At 45.2% G+C, this 17,966-nt stretch overlaps 1 protein-coding gene across 1 annotated transcript in view; it reads right to left on the reverse strand.

Moving 5' to 3' along the window:
• The window catches only part of dchs2 (dachsous cadherin-related 2), a 145,777-nt gene that overhangs the window by 109,070 nt on the left and 18,741 nt on the right, over positions 1 to 17,966 (reverse strand). Inside the window, exons 4-5 of the mRNA XM_085961434.1 lie at positions 9,673 to 10,674; positions 6,948 to 7,135 (exon numbers count right to left, since the gene is read on the reverse strand). Coding sequence (XP_085817560.1) covers positions 6,948 to 7,135; positions 9,673 to 10,674 — 1,190 coding nt within the window. The remainder of the gene's footprint in view (positions 1 to 6,947; positions 7,136 to 9,672; positions 10,675 to 17,966) is intronic.

The following is a 17,966-nucleotide window of genomic DNA, read 5'->3' on the forward strand; positions in this document are numbered from 1 at the left end:
CTTTTAGTCCCATTAATTTCTCCAGTACTATTTCTTTACTAATACTAATTTCTTTAAGTTCCTCATTCTCACTAGACTCTTGGTTCCCCACTATTTCCGGAATGTTTTTTGTGTCTCCTTCCATGAAGACAGATACAAAGTATTTGTTTAATGTCTCTGCCATTTCCTTATTCCTCGTTATAATTTCTGTAAGGGACCCATGTTTACTTTTGCTAATCTCTTCCTTTTTACATGCCTATCGAGACTTTTACAATCTGTTTTTATGTCTTTTGCTAGTTTACTACAATTCTCTTTTCTCTTTCGTTACCAATTTCTTGGTTATCCTTCGCTGAATTCTAAAATCCTCCCAATCCTCAGGCTTACTACTCTTTTTGGCAACATTATAAGCATCTTCCTTTAATCTAATACTATCTTTAACTTCTCTTGTTAGGCACGGTTGGACCACTTTTCCCGTGGGTTTTTTATTCCTATGGGGAATGTATATTCATTGTGAATTAATTCTTTAAATGTTAGCCATTGCTTATTTACCATCATATCTTTTAATCGAGTTTCCCAATCTACGTTAGCCAACTCGCCCAGATACCTACGTAGTTTGCTCTGATCATATTGAAGACTCTTGCTTTAGACTTAACTAAATCACTCTCAAACTCAATATAAAATTCTATAATATTATGATCACTCTTCCCCAGAGGCGCCTTTACTACAAGGTTATTAATTAACCCATTCTCTTTGCAGAATACTAAATTTAAAATAGCCTGTTCTCTGCCGCTGTCCCCACAAAAGTTTGAGAGATCGTGGAAGGGGGGGGCGGGGGAGATGCCTTAATTTCCATGAAAATTATGATAGATGCCCACGAGATTGGAGGCACTTTCAAGGTAACCATGATAGTAGAGAGGCCAGAAAGTACAGCAAAAGTAGCCAATTCCACGGGAAGGTTCCAGGTCCCACACAAAACAAAGTTATAGATACACCCGCAGCCCACTTTATATGGGGGCCATTTTAAAATGACTTAATAAAAATACAAATATTTCTTCGGGGGGGTCCGAGCTAGTATTGTGGCCTCTTCCGCTGTTTGGGTAGGTACCCATCATATCCGGGTCCCGGTCTAATTTGTGGCCCTCTTGCAAAAGTTACAGTGGAAGTGCACAAGAAGGGCAGAGCGTTTTTGATCCCAGCATCTTCTCACATAGTTACAATACTAATCTCCCACAAGGTGGCGATATATGTCTCTGCTATAAGTAACAAGCTAATTTACTGCTTTATAGCAATGGGACATCATTTCAGTTGCACAATTTCAAATTATGATGGCCCTGAATTTCTGATTGGAGGCTTCCTGCGGGTGGATGCCTCCGATCGGAAAAAAATCTACGAACTTACCTGCTGGTTCCATAGATCCCGAGGCTTGCGACCCTGGGCCTCTCCTCTTCGAGATGCGCAGAGGCCCACGTATCCCAAGGGCGCATGCAGTTTGCAAGTGCCCCTGGGATCACGTGGGCCAGGCAAACCAATGAAAGAAGGGAATCCCCCTTCATACTTTTGACAGTTTTCACATTTAAAAACACACTAAAACATTACATTTTTTTTAAATTACATATTTAAAATGAATTTAAATGACATTTAATTAAATATTTTAAACAAAAATTAAATTTTTTGAAAAAAAAATTAAATGTTTTTACGGAGCTAAAAATAAACTTACTTTTAAAGAGTATTTTTAATTTATAAATTTGTGATCAAATTTTATTTTTCTATTTTTTTAAACTCTCCAAAAAGCGCAGGGACGCATTGCGATCTGACAAGAAGATTCTTGACAGATCGCAAGTGCCGGGTTTTAATGCATGCGCTTCGTATGCCTAAACCTGGCACTTGCGCGGCTCCTATGGGTGCGCGCACACCTCGTATGCACCCATAGGGGGTCACAAAATTTGTTCCAATGATGTATCCTAAAGAAAGATAAAAGCATAGACCTTGAAATTCCACAGTGGTTCTCCAGGTCTCTCACTGTAACTTTGATGGGAGACCGGGAGAACCCCCAGGGAATTTCGGGGCCACAGAAGTTAAAGTTGTGTGTAATTCATATGTACAGGTAGCAGCAGAAGCTTTAACCATTTATTTTTACATCGCTATCAAAATAGCAGACAACAGAATTTGATACAAATGCATTAAATGTTTCTATAATAATTGCATATCATTACTTGCAGGCTAAAAAAATGCAACTTTAGTTACTGTACAATTTTCAGGCATAGCAAGTATTCGGAGAAGAATAAATTTAATAGCATCCATAATATTCAAAAATAGACTATTTACAACCCACGAGGTACATTTTCGCATTCTTTTTTCCGCTGCAGAATTCCGTGCACCAGGAGCACATATTAGGAATTTGCCTAAATTCCTGATATGTACTCCCGACACATAACACTCTGCACCTGGAGCACTAAGGTTGAAATTTAGCCCATGGATGTTATTAAAGAAAATTCTTTGGTGAATAAATAAAACCAAAGCAAGCAAGTCTTGACAATATTTTGGTATTTTCCAGTAACAGTATTGTCAGAGCTTATTGCTACAGCAGCTGAAAGTTATGTAGTATATAAAGTGCAAAGTATATGAAAACAGTAGGAAACAAGATTAGATTTAGAGTGTGTATTTTTCAACAGACCATGTACAATTTCTGCATTACATGATGGCATAATATGGGTAATCATACTAGCATGTGGTGGTGACGGAAAACATCGTCCGTCGCCAGCATACATCAGAAAATAGTCGACACACTGCTTGCAACTTATCATCCACAACAGCTGAAAATCACAGGCAACACGCCTGCAATTTTGCAATATACGCTGACAATATGTTATTGCAAGCTTTTAACTGCAGTGAATTACCAGGAATTAATTATTAAAAACACATTAATAGATCATTAGTGGTGTTGCTCATTAGTATGGGGCCTGTGTTTATACATCCTATTGGAGGTCTACATATGCATTGTGGTGGAGGGTGAGCCATATGATATGGTGTCGTGGTGCATATAGGTACCAATGATATAGGTAAAAAACGGGATGAGGTCCTAAAAGCTGAATATAGGGAGTTAGGAGGTAAATTAAAAAATAGGACCTCAAAGGTAGGAATTTCAGGATTGCTACCAGTGCCACGTGCTAGTCAGAGTAGAAATAGAAGGATATTTCAGATGAATACGTGGCTAGAGGAATGGTGCAAGGAGGAGGGATTCAAATTCCTGGGACATTGGAACCGGTTCTGGGGGAGGTGGGACCAGTACAAACGGTTTAAACCTGGGCGGGACTGGGACCGATGTCCAAGGGGGAGTGTTTGCTAGTGCTGTCGGGGAGGGTTTAAACTAAAATGGCAGGGGGTTGGGAACCTGTGCAGGGAGACAGAGGAAAGGGAAGAAAGGATAGAAACAAAAGACAGGAAGGAGAAAAGCAAAAGTGGAAGGCAGAGAAATCAAGGGTGTGAATCAAACAGGGCTACAGTAAATAATAATTCTAAAAGGATTAAGAGTGTTAAAAAAACAAGCCTGAAGGCCTTGTGTCTTAATGCGAGGAGCATTCGTAATAAGGTGGATGAATTAGCTGCGCAAATAGATGTAAACGGATATGATGTAATTGAAATTACGGAGACATGGCTCCAGGGTGACCAAGGCTGAGAATTCAACATCCAGGGGTATTCAATATTCAGGAAGGACAGGCAAAAAGGAAAAGGAGGTGGGGTAGCATTGCTGGTTAAAGAGGAGATTAACACAACAGTAAGGAAGGATATTAGCTCTGATGATGTGGAATCTGTATGGGTAGAGCTGAGAAATACCAAGGGGCAGAAAACGTTAGTGGGAGTTGGATACAGACCCCCAAACAGTAATGCTGAGGTTGGGGATGACATTAAACAGGAAATTAGAGACGTGTGCAATAAGGACACAGCAGTTTTCATGGGTGACTTTAATCTGCATATAGATTGGGCTAACCAAATTAGTAACAATACTGTGGAGGAGGAATTCCTAGAGTATATACGGGATGGTTTCCTGGACCAATATGTCGAGGAACCAACTAGAGATCAGGCCATCTTAGACTGGGTATTATGTAATGAGAAAGGATTAATTAGCAATGTTGTTGTGCGAGGCCCCTTGGGGAGGAGCGATCATAATATGATGGAATTCTTCATTAAGATGGAGAGTGAAGTAGTCGACTCAGACTCGGGTCCTGAATTTAAATAAAGGAAACTACGATGGTATGAGGTGCGAGCTGGCTAGGATGGATTGGGGAACGTTACTTAAAGGGTTGACGGTGGATAGGCAATGGCAAACATTTAAAGATCGCATGGATGAACTACAGAATTTGTTCATCCCTGTTTGGCATAAAAATAAAACAAAAAAGGTCACTTAACCGTGGCTAACAAGGGAAATTAGGGATAGCATAAGATCCAAGGAGAGGGCATATAAATTGGCCAGAAAAAGCAGCAAAACTGAGGATTGGGAGCAGTTTAGGATTCAGCAAAGGAGGACAAAGGGATTAATTAAGAGGGGGAAAATAGAATATGAGAGTAAGCTTGCAGGGAACATAAAAACTGACTGTAAAAGCTTCTGTAGCTATGTAAAGAGAAAAAGATTGGTGAAGTCAAGCGTAGGTCCCTTGCAGTCAGAATCAGGGGAATTTATAATGGGGATCAAAGAAATGGATGACCAATTAAATACATACTTTGGTTCTGTCTTCACAAAGGAGGAAACAAATAATCTTCCAGAGATTTCGGGGAACATAGGGTCTAATGAGAGGGAGGAATTGAATGAAATCAGTATTTGTAGGGAAATGGTGTTAGGGAAATTGACGGGATTGAAGGCCGATAAATCCCCAGGGCCCGATAATCTACATCCTAGGGCACTTAAGGAAGTGGCCCTAGAAATAGTAGATGCATTGCTGGTCATCTTCTAAAATTCTATAGACTCTGGAATAGTTCCCATGGATTGGAGGGTAGCTAATGTAACCCCACTATTTAAAAAAGGTGGTAGAGAGAAAATGGGGAATTATAGACCGATAAGCCCGACATCGGTAGTGGGGAAAATGCTAGAGTCCATTATAAAAGATGTAATAGCAGAGCACTTAGAAAACAATGACAGGATCGGAGAAAGTCAACATGGATTTACAAAAGGTAAATCATGCTTGACTGATCTACTGGAATTTTTTGAGGATGTAACTGGTAGAATAGATAAGGGAGAACCAGTGGATGTGGTGTATTTGGACTTTCAGAAGGCTTTCGATAAGGTCCCGCATAAGAAACTGGCGTGCAAAGTTAAAGCACATGGGATTGGGGGTAAGGTACTGACTTGGATAGAGAACTGGTTGGCAGACAGGAAGCAAAGAGTTGGAATAAACGGGTCTTTTTCCGAGTGGCAGGCAGTGCCTAGTGGGGTACCGCAGGGATCGGTGCTAGGATCCCAGTTATTCACAATATAATTTAATGATCTAGACGCGAGAACTAGATGTAATATCGCCAAGTTTGCAGATGACACAAAGCTGGGTGGGCGTGTGTGCTGTGAGGAGGATGCAGAGAAACTCCAGTATGATTTGGACAGGTTGGGTGATTGGGCAGATGCATGATAATGTGGCTAAATGCGGTTATCCACTTTGGTGGCAAAAACAGGAAGACAGATTATTATCTGAACGGCAATAGATTGGGAAAAGGGGAAGTGCAACGAGACCTGGGTGTCCTTGTGCACCAGTCGCTAAAGGTAAGCATGCAGGTGCAGCAGGCGGTTAAGAAGGCAAATGGTATGTTGGCCTTCATAGCGAGAGGATTCGAGTATAGGAGCAAGGATGTCTTGCTGCAGTTGTACAGGGCCTTGGTGAGACCACACCTTGAGTACTGTGTGCAGTTTTGGTCACCTTATCTGAGGAAGGATGTTCTTGCCATGGAGGGAGTGCAGCGAAGATTCACCAGACTGATACCTGGGATGGCAGGAATGACGTATGAAGAGAGATTGAGTCAATTAGGCTTATATTCGCTAGAGTTTAGAAGAATGAGAGGGGATCTCATTGAAACTTATAAAATTCTAACAGGACTAGACAGACTAGATGCAGGAAGGCTGTTCCCGATGGCGGGGGAGTCCAGAACCAGGGGTCACAGTCTAAGGATAAGGGGTAAGCCATTTAGGACTGAGATGAGGAGGAATTTCTTCACCCAGAGAGTGGTGAACCTGTGGAATTCTCTACCACAGAAGGCAGTTGAGGCTAACTTATTAAATATATTCAAGAAGGAGTTAGATGTATTTCTTAAGGCTAAAGGGATCAAGGGTTATGGAGAGAAAGCAGGGACAGGGTACTGAATTTGAAGGATCAGCCATGATCTCATTAAATGGCGGAATAGGCTCAAGGGGCCGAATGGCCTACTCCTGCTCCTATCTTCTATGTATCTATGATGCTTCTTGGGACTATAACTCAGAGGCCTGATTTTAACCCTGCCCGCCCAGCAGGAAGGGGGTAGGCAAATGTTTAAAATGGCGGTTGGGCGTTTTGCACAGCATTCGTGCACGAGACCACCTTATCCCTGCTGATTTCAGTCATGCCGAAAGCACCCACCACAATTAAGCTGGGGCCCCATCGATATTTAATTGTCAGCGAAACCTGGTGGCAGATAGGATAGTAGCCAGAAGAGACCCAGGTAACCTTGGTACTTCGGGCCCAAGGAGATCTTGGACTTCCTTGGTGAGCTTACCCACCACCGATTTATTGGAAGATCTGGAATGGGAGCAGAAAATTCCTTGAGGATGCGCTCTGCTATGCATCTCCCCGCATTTCCCAATACCGGAACTCAGCTGTGTATAATCTCAAACACTCAGCTTTACTTATCCCTTTTGTGCTTATTGTTAGTTATTATTATACATATATGATTATGTATTGTTTAATATCCATACATAGTAAACAATAAAAAGAGAATCTTAGATGTATACATACCTTGACAGTGTACTCATGTCTAGGTCCAGGGTAAGAAAATAGTGGTTTATTATCATTAATGTCAGTGACTGTGATATAAACAGTTGTGGAGGCATTTTGTCGAGGCACACCATGATCTGTAACTAGTACAGACAACTGGTGATGAGTATGATGTTCACGATCTAATGCAACCCAGTTAATAATCTCACCTGGAAAATAAGTTTAAGACAGAAAATATAACTAATATATATATCTATTAAGTAACATATATAGTTCCACTTGCATAAAATATTCATGATCAATTATGCAAATTTTGGTTTGCTTTCTAATTTATCGCTTCCCTCTTGAAGCAGTGACGAATGCTAGGGTACAGGCACTGAGTACCAGCAGTCATCTGGCACCTTCTCCAAGCAGCCATGTGTGAGAGTAGATAGTTTTGTCACGATATTTAACTGTGGGGGGCTTCTTAGCGGAGGGTGAATGTCCCCAACCAGTGTCTGCTCTCTAGCAGGATTGCAATTAGGAGCAGAAACTGATTTTTATCCATTTTAGCCTAAGGACATTGAGGCTAATTGTAGTATCCCACTGCTGCCTCAGCGAAGGTCAGCTAACTCATCTCTAACAAGGTTTCAATCTAGAATCCTCCTGTGTTAATGGCTCCATATCACATACAAATATTGAAGGGGTTCCCTTTTATGCAGACTTATTGCAGCCAATTTTCCTGAGAGGTTACGCCTGATTAAATCAGTGTAGTCTGGGAGGATGGGGGAAGGGATTTTCTGCCAGAACTGAAGTTGGGTATGTAATGCATCTGCCCAAATATAGGAGGGTGTAATGATACCTTTGCTTTGAACAAATAGCAACAAGGCATTGCACATTTATTGAGTGGCAGGATTCCCCAAAGTACAAGGAGTTAAAGGTTTCACCCACATGGCATACATGCTCCCTTGATCAATCCCATCACATATATTAACAGAAAAGGATTCCTTTCCCCCAGTTTGTGACCAGCAGCACTGAATCTCACAAGTGAATGCTTGTTTTCCTGTTAGCTGCCATAATGCCTTCATTTTAAGGCAGGCATCCAGAAAGGCAAGTATCTAGATTGCTCCTGGGAGATCAAGACTACCTTCCTGTGTACTTTCCCAGGACATTAGATGAGTACCACTATTACAAGGTCCATCAGAGTCATCATAGGAGCACACTAATGGAATTCTGAAGGCACGCATCAGCTGCTTAGATCAGTTTGGGGATTTAAAATAGAATCATAGATACTTATAGCACAGAATGAGGCCATTCGACCCATCATGTCTGTGCTGGCTTTTTGAAAGAGCAGTCGTGTTTAGTCCCACACCCCCACATTTTGTCTGTAACCCTGTAAGTTCCTCATCCTCAAGTACCTGTCCAACACCCTTTCAAGATTATTTATGGAATCAGCTTCCACCACCTTTTCAGGTACAACGTTCCGGATCCCGACAACTCTGAGTGAAAACAATTCTCCTCATCTCCCGTCTAGATCTTTTGACAATGATTTTAAATCTATGAACTCTGGTTATTGACCAACTCGCCAGGGGGAATAGATTTTCTCTAACTACTCTATCAAAACCTCTCATCATCTTGAAAACCTCTATTAGATCACCTCTTAACCATCTCTGTTCCAAGGAGAACAGTCCTAACTTTTCCAACCTCTCCTCATAACTGAAGTCCCTCATCCCTGGTAACATGCTGGTAAACCTCCTCTGTACCCTTTCTAAGGCCTTTACATCTTTCCTGGAGTGTGGTGCCCAGAATTGTCCACAATACTCCAACTGAGGCCTAACCAGTGATTTATAAAGTTCTAGCATGATCTCTTTGCTTTGATATTCTATTTATAAACCCAAGTAACCCATATGCTTTTTTAACCACCTTATCAACTTGCCCTGCCACCTTTAAAGATTTGTGTATATGGACACCAAGGTCTCTCTACTCATCTACACTTCTCAAAATCGTGCCATTTATTATACTGTCTTTTCATTTTAGTCCTCCCAAAGTGCATCACCTCACACTTCCCCGCATTCAACTCCATCTGCCATACTTCTGCACATTTCACTATCCTGTCTTATGTCTTCCTGAAGTCTACAACTACCCTCATCACTACCTACTACATTTCCAAGTTTCTATATAATGCTGCTCCTTACACCCGAGTCTAGGTCATTTATAAAAATTGAAAAGAGTAATGGACCCAAAACTCACTCTAGGGGACCACTGAAAACCATCTCAGTCTGAAAAACATCCATCCACCACCACCACCCTCTGCTTCCTGTCACTGAGCCAATTCCATATCCATACCGCCACTTTCCCTTTAATTCCATGGGTTTCCATCTTCTTAACAAGTCTCCTGTGTGCCTTCCAAAAGTCCATATATACATCTACTCTACTACCTTGATCAACCTTCTCTGTTACCTCATCAAACAATTCAATCAAGTGAGTCAGGCACGATTGCTTTCAGCAAATCTATGCTGGCTCTCCTTGATTAACCCATAGCTTTCCAAATGAAAGTTTATTTTGTCCCTGATAATGGTTTCTAATAACTTCCCCACCAGCAATGTTAGGCTGACTGGTCTGTAGTTTCCCGGTTCATCCCTCTCCCCTTTCTTGAATAGTCGTATAACATTAGCAACCATCCATTTACTTGTATGTGCTTTCCCTTGGGATGCAGGTATTCTCCTTTGTTATCACCTTTGCTACAATTCCTTTCATTTTTTTTTACCTGTCTTTGAATTAATTCTGAAGAATTTTCCATCAGATAACAGCGTATATGACAACTGAGAATTTTTTCCTGAATCTCGATCTGTTGCTTGTACTTTTCCAACCAGGCCTTGAGGAATGGGGTTTTCTTCAATTGTGAAAAAATACAAATCTTGTGTAAACTTAGGAGGATTATCATTTTCATCTATAACGCCAACAGTTACAGTGGTAGCAGCATTTCGTTTTAAGTGATCCTTTGGATTTATGGCAAACACTTTAAAGTTGTAAGCAAATGTGGATTCATAGTCCAGAGCTTTCTGAATGTAAATCCAGCCACTGTCAGCATGGATGCCAAACATTAATGAATCCAAATTTGGCTGAAGTGAGTAAACTAAGCCAGAGTCTGCCTGCAGATCTTGTCTGTAAGCACGGACTTGCAAAACTCTCGTGTCTGATGGTGCAGCTTCACTGACTTCAACTTGGTAAACTAGTGTTTCAAAAGTCAAAATATCATCCAAATGGTCAACATTCACAAATAACATGAACACAGCACTCAATGGTTGGGTTCCCTGGTCACTTGCTAAAACATTTATACTGTATTGTGGTTTCACTGAGAAAAGGCTCCTGTTGAGATAAAGTATTCCATGTACGGGATCAATGGTAAAAATTTGTTCATAGTCATTCTGTAAACTGTACACGACTATTCCATTTGATCCACTGTCTTTGTCTTCAGCATGAGCAATGTAGATAACTGTTCCTGGTAAGGTGTTCTTTGAAATGGTAATAATTTCAGATTCTTGCTGGAATGTTGGTGTGTTATCATTGACATCAGTAATTGTTATGTTGACCTGTGTACTGCTGTAGACAGGGGAGCTGCTGGTTTGAGACTGAACAGTAAGCAATGCAAAAGGTTGGGCTTCATGATCTAACTGCTTACTGCTTCTGATGACACCAGATTTAGATTCAATGCAAAAATAGCCATATGGATCGCCAGAGGAAATTCTGTATTTCAACTCTAGAGAATCTGCAAAGAGAAAAAAGTTTAAACATTTTATATTAAGCATTATGGCAAATCCATAGAAGTTTAAAGCACTGAAGGAGGCCATACAGCCCATTATATCTGTGCCGGCTCTTTGCACATTTTAAAAACCTCTTGCCTTCTCTACTTCAGTGGAAATAGTCCCAGTATCTCAAATTAATATTCATAACTATATTTTCCCATCCCTGGCAAATCTATGCTGTAATCTCTCAATGGCTTTGATGCGCTTTCTATATCTGGGCATCCAAAACTACAAATAGCACTTTTACCATGGCCTAATAATAGCCTTGTACAAATACCTTACCTTTTTGCTCATTACTCTATGCTCTTATTTATAAAACTCAAAATACTATTGGCCTTATTTATGGCTTTGGTTACTCTAATTTTCAGGGAATTATGTATTGGATCCCTTAGGTCTCTGTTCATCCACACTTGCAATCAAAAATTAGAACTTTATGCAGCACAATATAAGAAGAAAAAGTTTTAGATCAAGAAAACCACAGCAAATGATATTTACATTGAGGTCTGTGTTGGCCTGAATGCAGGGTTAAACAATGAAAATAGGCTCCTTTGATGGCTCAATGGATAAATGCATTGCCTGGTGTGGTACATCCCAAAGGTTGCAGATTTAATCCCTGGTCTGTGGGAGTTAACTGGACATCGAAACCCAGAAATAGCACAAGGAAATGTCGCTCCAAATTTCCAATGGCCCGAGAAAGTAGGTGCCCCAATACATCACTATAGGCGCAGTTGTCCGCCCAATAATGTAAATGACCCCATTCTCAGCATTTAGGATGCAGTCATTGGTGGAATAAATCAGTAGGTAGAAGTTTCACCCTGTTAGGTGACACTTCCAGGGTTCTGTCTTTTGATCACTGTGTAGTAACTCTTACTGAAAAGTGTAGCTGTGAGGATTTTGGGCATGGAAGGGATTAAAGTTGAATTTGATGTCCCCACAGTTCAATACATTAGGGCTAGATTTTCCACTCAAGTTACGTCGGCTCCCAGGCGTACCTGGACCATAATGCATCAGAACATTATTTAGGAGCCGCTCCACCAACTTCCCATGCTTCCCCACCAGTCCCAGCATTTTCCACCAGATGTGATATTGGCATTTACATTGTTTGCCCAAATACAGGTGGGCATATTGGCCCAGAACTTGGTGTCGGGGGCTTGCCGCGCGTGCAAGCCCCCGATCTGCACTCATCCTGCGCGCTGACATCTGAAGCCCGGGCCTGCTTGCATTTCCTGTCACAGGCCCGGTTCAGATGTCAGCGCGCAGTGCTTACCTGACCCAGCGGTGTAGTTAGTGCGATGTGCCAGCTGGGATCAGGTGAGCACTGTACAACCAATCAGGGGAGGGGAAGGTTCATTCATGAGTTTGAGAGTAAGAACTGTCAAACTCATGAAAACTACGGGGGCCCAAAACACTATTTAAACTTTAAATAAAAATTTAAAAAACATCCCAATCATTAAATTAAGTATAAATAAGTTAAAAAAAATAATTTAAACAATAATTTTTTTTTTTGAAAAAAATAAATTTTTAATAAAAAGGGTCTAAAACTAAACTTACCTTATTGTAGATTCTTTAAAATAATAAACCTGTGGAAAAAAAAATTCTAAATTACACTAAAACACCACTTACCTGTAAAAATAAATACTTACGTGTGCTTTTTACAAGCGTAAAGACCGGAGGCCTTTAGACATGCGCAAATCCCCCAAAACAGAGGAAATCCAAGACGCACGCGCTGCCCCCTACAGCGCACGCGCTAGCCTCTTCACCTCTTGGGTTAGAGGAGAGGAAATGCTGGTTTTCAGCGCATGCGCTGTGCATGCGTTTGGGGAGGAATTACTGCCCCATTATAATTAGAGGCAAATGATAGGGGTACATCATGCAACATATTTTTCATCATTTGCACCTTAGCAATGCTCAGCACAAGGGACATCTCTGTGCCCCTACTGTTCAATGCTGCTCAAGTTGGCAAGGGATCATTTATATTTTAAATCTCCCGAAGGGAACTGAATTGATGATGGGATGATCAAGTAAACTCCCCAGCCCTTCTTCGGCTGCCCTCATGATAAGCAGGACATTCTCCAGGCTCTCCCAGGCAGGCTCCGAGGAAGAGGTTAGGAAGCCTACCAAAATTATTTAAACAGCCCTGACCTCAGAAACTCAGCCAGAGTAAGGGATGCATCTGTTCATTTGTCGGTGTTCCTGCCAAGCGGATGTCAGTAGTCACAAGGCCTCCTCCCAATATATTCTCCACCCCACAGCACGCGCACTTTCCATCCGCCTTGGCTGTGCACATGCGCGACTGGTACATTGCACTGCAATTGACTCTTTAGATGTTGTGGTCTTAAACTCCCTTCCTAACAGCACTGTGGGAGTACCTTCACCACACGGACTGCAGCGGTTCAAGAAGGTGGCTCACCACCACTTTCTCAAGGGCAACTAGGGATGGGCAATAAATGCTGGCTTTGCCAGTGACACCCACATCCCATGAATGAAAAAAAAAGGCCAGGCCAAGTTAAATAGCTGTACCGTAGAAGCATAGAATGGTTACAGCACAGAAGGGGGCCATTTGGCCCATCAAGCCCATGCCAGCTCTCTGCAAGAGCACTTCAGCTAGTCCCACTGCCTCGCCCTTTTTCCCCACAGCCCTGAAAATGTTTTTCCTTCAAGTACTTATCCAATTCCCTTTTGGAAGCCACAATTGAATCTGCGTCCACCACCCTTTCAGGCAGTGCATTCCAGATCATAACCACTCGCTGCATAAAAAGTTTTCCCTTTGGTTCTTCTGCCAATCACCTTAAATCTTTGTTCTCTGGTTCTTGACCCTTCCGCCAATAGGAACAGTTTCTCTCTATCTACTCTCTAGACCCCTCATGATTTTGAACATCTCTATCAAATCTTCTCTCAACCTTCTCTGCTTTAAGGAGAACAATCCCAGCTTCTCCAGTCTATCCACATAACTGAAGTCCCTCATCCCTGGAACCATTCTTGTAAATCTTTTCTGCACCCTCTCTAAGGCCTTCACATCCTTCCTAAAGTGCGGTGCCCAGAATTGGACACAATACTCCAGTTGAGGCTGAACCAGTGTTTTATAGAGGTTCATCATAACGTATTCTATGCCTCTATTTATGAAGCCCAGGATTCCGTATGCTTTTTTAACTGCTTTCTCAACCTGCCCTGCCACCTTCAACGATTTGTGCACATATACCTCATAGCAGTATTATGTGTCATAGCTCAACCATGTCGCATTACATGGTATAATGCTCTGGTTATAAAACAGCATATCAGATTAACCATAAGCAGCACTGAGATTTGCTGGTTTATATTCAGGATAAGGTTTGTAAATCACAAAATCACTAATCATGTAGGAGGGTGGAAACACACTGAACTTACTGCTTAATGGTTTAAAGGAGAGCAAGATATATATTTTCCCAAATAGACAATTGGGCCTAGAAATTCAGTTGGGCGCGCCAGCCGTTAGCGCCTTAGGAGGAGTAGATCTCGAGCACTAGGCGCTTAGCGCCCGGGCGCAGCGCAATCTGCGCCTCGCCCCAACTTCAGTACACATTTAGCGCCGGCGCAAAGTCTTAGCGCGCGCCCTGCTGCGGGCGCAGATCATGACGTCATTTACTAGTGCAACGCCCTTTGTGCGCCCCGAACCGGAACTTCACTCGCGCCGCCCCATTGCGCGCCGGGCGGCCCGAACGACTGTGAAGTGGAACGGTACACAGCCGAGGCGGGCCGCGGGGAGCGCTAATTAAAGGGCACTTACCCTGCACTATAAAGGGCAGCCATTTTGCAGCATTCACTCTTGTGCAACGGTTTTTTGGAGAGAGACCAAGGAGGAGAGCTTACTGGTTTGGACCAACACTAGGACAGGTATTTTTGGCTCAGGCCAGAGCTTAGCAATTATCTTTGCCTTCATTGAGAGCGCATTGTTTGCCAGCATATAATGGGGGCTGCATTGGGTGCCAACGCTGACTTTCAGCCTTATGCCAGAAGGGCTTACAGACACCGTGAGAGAGTGGCAGCCCTGGCTAGACGCAGAGGGGGCAACAGGCGTCGCCAACTGAGGCCTTACCCACCCAGGGTATACCGCCAGCAGTCCTCCTATCTGACCATATCTGCCGCGATGTGTGTAAGGAGGCTGCGATTCAGAAGGGAGGTGGTTGCAGACATCTGCCAGCTGCTTCAGAGAGATCTGCAGCCACAGCTGATGTGCAGGACGTCTCTGTCGGTGGCAGTGAAGGTGACGGTGGCTCTCAACTTCGATGCCACCGGCTCCTTCCAATCCGCTGCTGGGGACATCACTAACATCTCCCAGTTCGCCGTGCATTGCTGCATCCGCCAGGTGACCGAAGCCCTTTTCAGAAGGAGACATCAATTCATCCCCTTCCCCATGACCCTGGACAAGCAGCAGCAGCGTGCAGTGGGATTTGCAAGAATAGCGGGCTTCCCCATGGTGCAGGGCGCCATTGACTGCACGCATGTGGCTTTGCGGGCACCTCTGGAGCATGCCGAGGATTACCGCAACCGGAAGGGCTACCATTCCCTCAACGTACAGCTGGTGTGTGACCACAGGCAGCGCATCCTAGCTGTCAATGCCCGCTTTCCAGGCAGCAGCCATGATGCCTTTATCCTGTGACAGACAACTGTGGCTGACATGTTCCAGGCACAGCCTCCCCCAAGAGGATGGCTTATCGGGGACAAAGGCTATCCTTTGTGTACCTGGCTCATGACCCCGCTCCGCGCGCCCATGACCCCTGCTGAAGAGGCATACAATGAGAGCCATCAAGCGACTAGGAACATCATAGAACAAACAATCGGCGTCCTCAAGCAACGGTTCCGCTGTCTCGATCGCTCTGGGGGAGTCCTCCAGTATTCGCAGGACCGAGACTCCCAATTCGTCGTCGTTTGCTGCATGCTGCACAACCTGGTTATCCGCAGGACTCAGGCACTGCCACCTCACGTTGGACCCCCACCTCAGGAGGAGGAGCAGGAGGAGCATGAGGAGGAGGAGGACGAGGAGTACCAGCCCAGGAGGGAGGCACAAGGTCCAAGGGCCGCTTGTCGGCGGCTTATTGAACGTCACTTCTAGGCCCCCTGTCAGGGACTGGCTTGTGCCAATGAAAGAACATGATTGCAGCCGCTCCGCAAGCCCTCAGCCGGTTAAGGCAACAAACACTTCAAAGATCAAACATGGACAATGTTAATAAATAAAATGCTTTATTGTACAAACTCAGGGCCCCTCCCACATGAAAACCAAAAACAGACGAAACCCCCAAAAGACACTCAAACACATTACTCGCTCCCACAACCTGGAGAGGATTAACAAAACAGTGCAACTAAAATGGCCGTCATCCTCGGCCTTCGTAAAAAACAAACATCACATCCTCGGCCTTCAAAAAACAAACATCCAATTCTCGGCCTCAAAAAACAAACACAACTGGCCACACATTCGACTTTTTGGCCCGCTAGGTCGATGCCTTGGCCATCTTTGGGTGGCCCCTGCCCGCCCTGCTGCTGCTCCTCAAAGTAAGGCCATTGGCTGCTGCAAGGCTGGGGGCAGGCTCCAGAGGGGCACATGTCGTGACGGCAGATGCCCTTGGGGGTCGGCCTAGTCGAGGTCTGGCCGTCGAGCGGGCGGCTGTTGAATGCTGCAGCTGTGGCTGGCCAGCATCAGTCGCTGCAGCAGCTCCTGGCAGCTCCACTGGGGGAGTGGCAGTGGCGGCTGGAGGAATGGGGGCAAGCTGGCGGATGACAGGCGCTCGCTGGTCGCCTGAGACACTGGCACTCGCCCGGGCCAGCACTGCAGCATGCGCACCAATCTGCCGAGTGCCCATGTTGACCTGTTCAGTGACCTCATCAGAGCACCCAGTGACTGCACGGCACCACTGATCAGCTGCCCACTCGCTGCCTGAGCTGCCCCGACTGCCGCACGACTCGCTGCCTGATCTGCCCCGAATGCCGCCCGACTCGCTGCCTGCTCTGCCCCGAATTCCGCCAAACTGATGGCCTGTGAGGCCCCGACGTCGGTGACACTCCGAGAGAGGGACTCGATGGCCTCAGGCAACCGTGCCACTACCCTCATGAGCTCCGTGTGCCGGCGCTCCGAGTCCACGGACAAGTCCTCGAGGCGTTCCATCTCCTCGGCGAAGACCATCTCCGGACTGGAGGCCGGACTCTCCCTCTGGGGAGAAGGCCGCCGAGCTGGCCGACCCTTCCTGCGTTGCTGGAGGCCGCTGGGCCCAGCAATTGGACTCCCCTCCGACCCTTCCCCCCTCTGGGGAGAAGGCCGCCGAGCTGGCACCCCCCTCCCGCGTTTCTGCAGGCCGCAGGTCCCATGAGCTCCCCTCCCCTCCGACACTTCCGCCACGCTCCCCTCCAGGGAAGACGTGTCCCCTACATTGGCATGGGTTGCCACGGCTGAGGGTTCCCCTGATGGGCCGCCTTCCTCTTGCTCCTCCTCCTCCTCCTCCTCTGAGGGGCTGTCACTGGCAAGTTCAGGGACCTCCTCCTCACCATCTGAAAGCAGGAAGGCACAAGAGTAGCTTTAGAGTGAGGAGAGGGCGTCAGCGAGGGATGCATGAGTGGTGGCATTCAGCGCATTGGTCGGACAGTGGCAAAGGATGTAGATCTGATGCGCAAGTGGTACGAGAGAGGTCCAAACGTGGATGTCCTTACCATTGGTGCCCAGAACAGGGTCGGCATCTCCACATGCAACGGGGCCAATCACCCGGGCACCCATGATGCGCTCCACGCGATGTTGAAGCTCGGTGAGCGGCTGGATCTGGGGTCAGCCTCCCCCGGTCGCAGTCCGGCTCTTCCTATTATTAGCCAGCTTGGCCTGCAAGAGAAAGGACGGCCTCTAAGTACAGTGTGTTGCCCTGATCTTGTGTGCACTGCCTCCCATGGTGGAATAGCCTGGCCAGTGTGTCGCCCTGATCTTGTGTGCACTGCCTCCCATGGTGGAATAGCTTGGCCAGTGTGTTAAGTGCAGAATGTGCAATTGATGTTCATGCCTGTTCCATAGCTGCTGGATGAGGGCTGGCCATTAGGGCTTTCAGGTCCCTTTGCCCATAATGTGAGGTGCACATGCAAGGATGAGGTCGTCACTGGAAAGGGTACTCACCCTGACAATCCGCGTGAGGTCATTAAACTTTTTGCGGCATTGGGCACCGGTCCTGGGGACCTCGCTGTTGGCTGACACCTTGATGGCGACATGCCTCCAGGCTCTCCGGTAGGCGCGGACCGGCGCCTTCCT

Source organism: Somniosus microcephalus, chromosome 2, assembly GCF_052327205.1.
Source record: "Somniosus microcephalus isolate GS21.2 chromosome 2, FLI_Smic_1.0, whole genome shotgun sequence".
NCBI classification, from domain to species: Eukaryota; Metazoa; Chordata; class Chondrichthyes; order Squaliformes; family Somniosidae; genus Somniosus; species Somniosus microcephalus.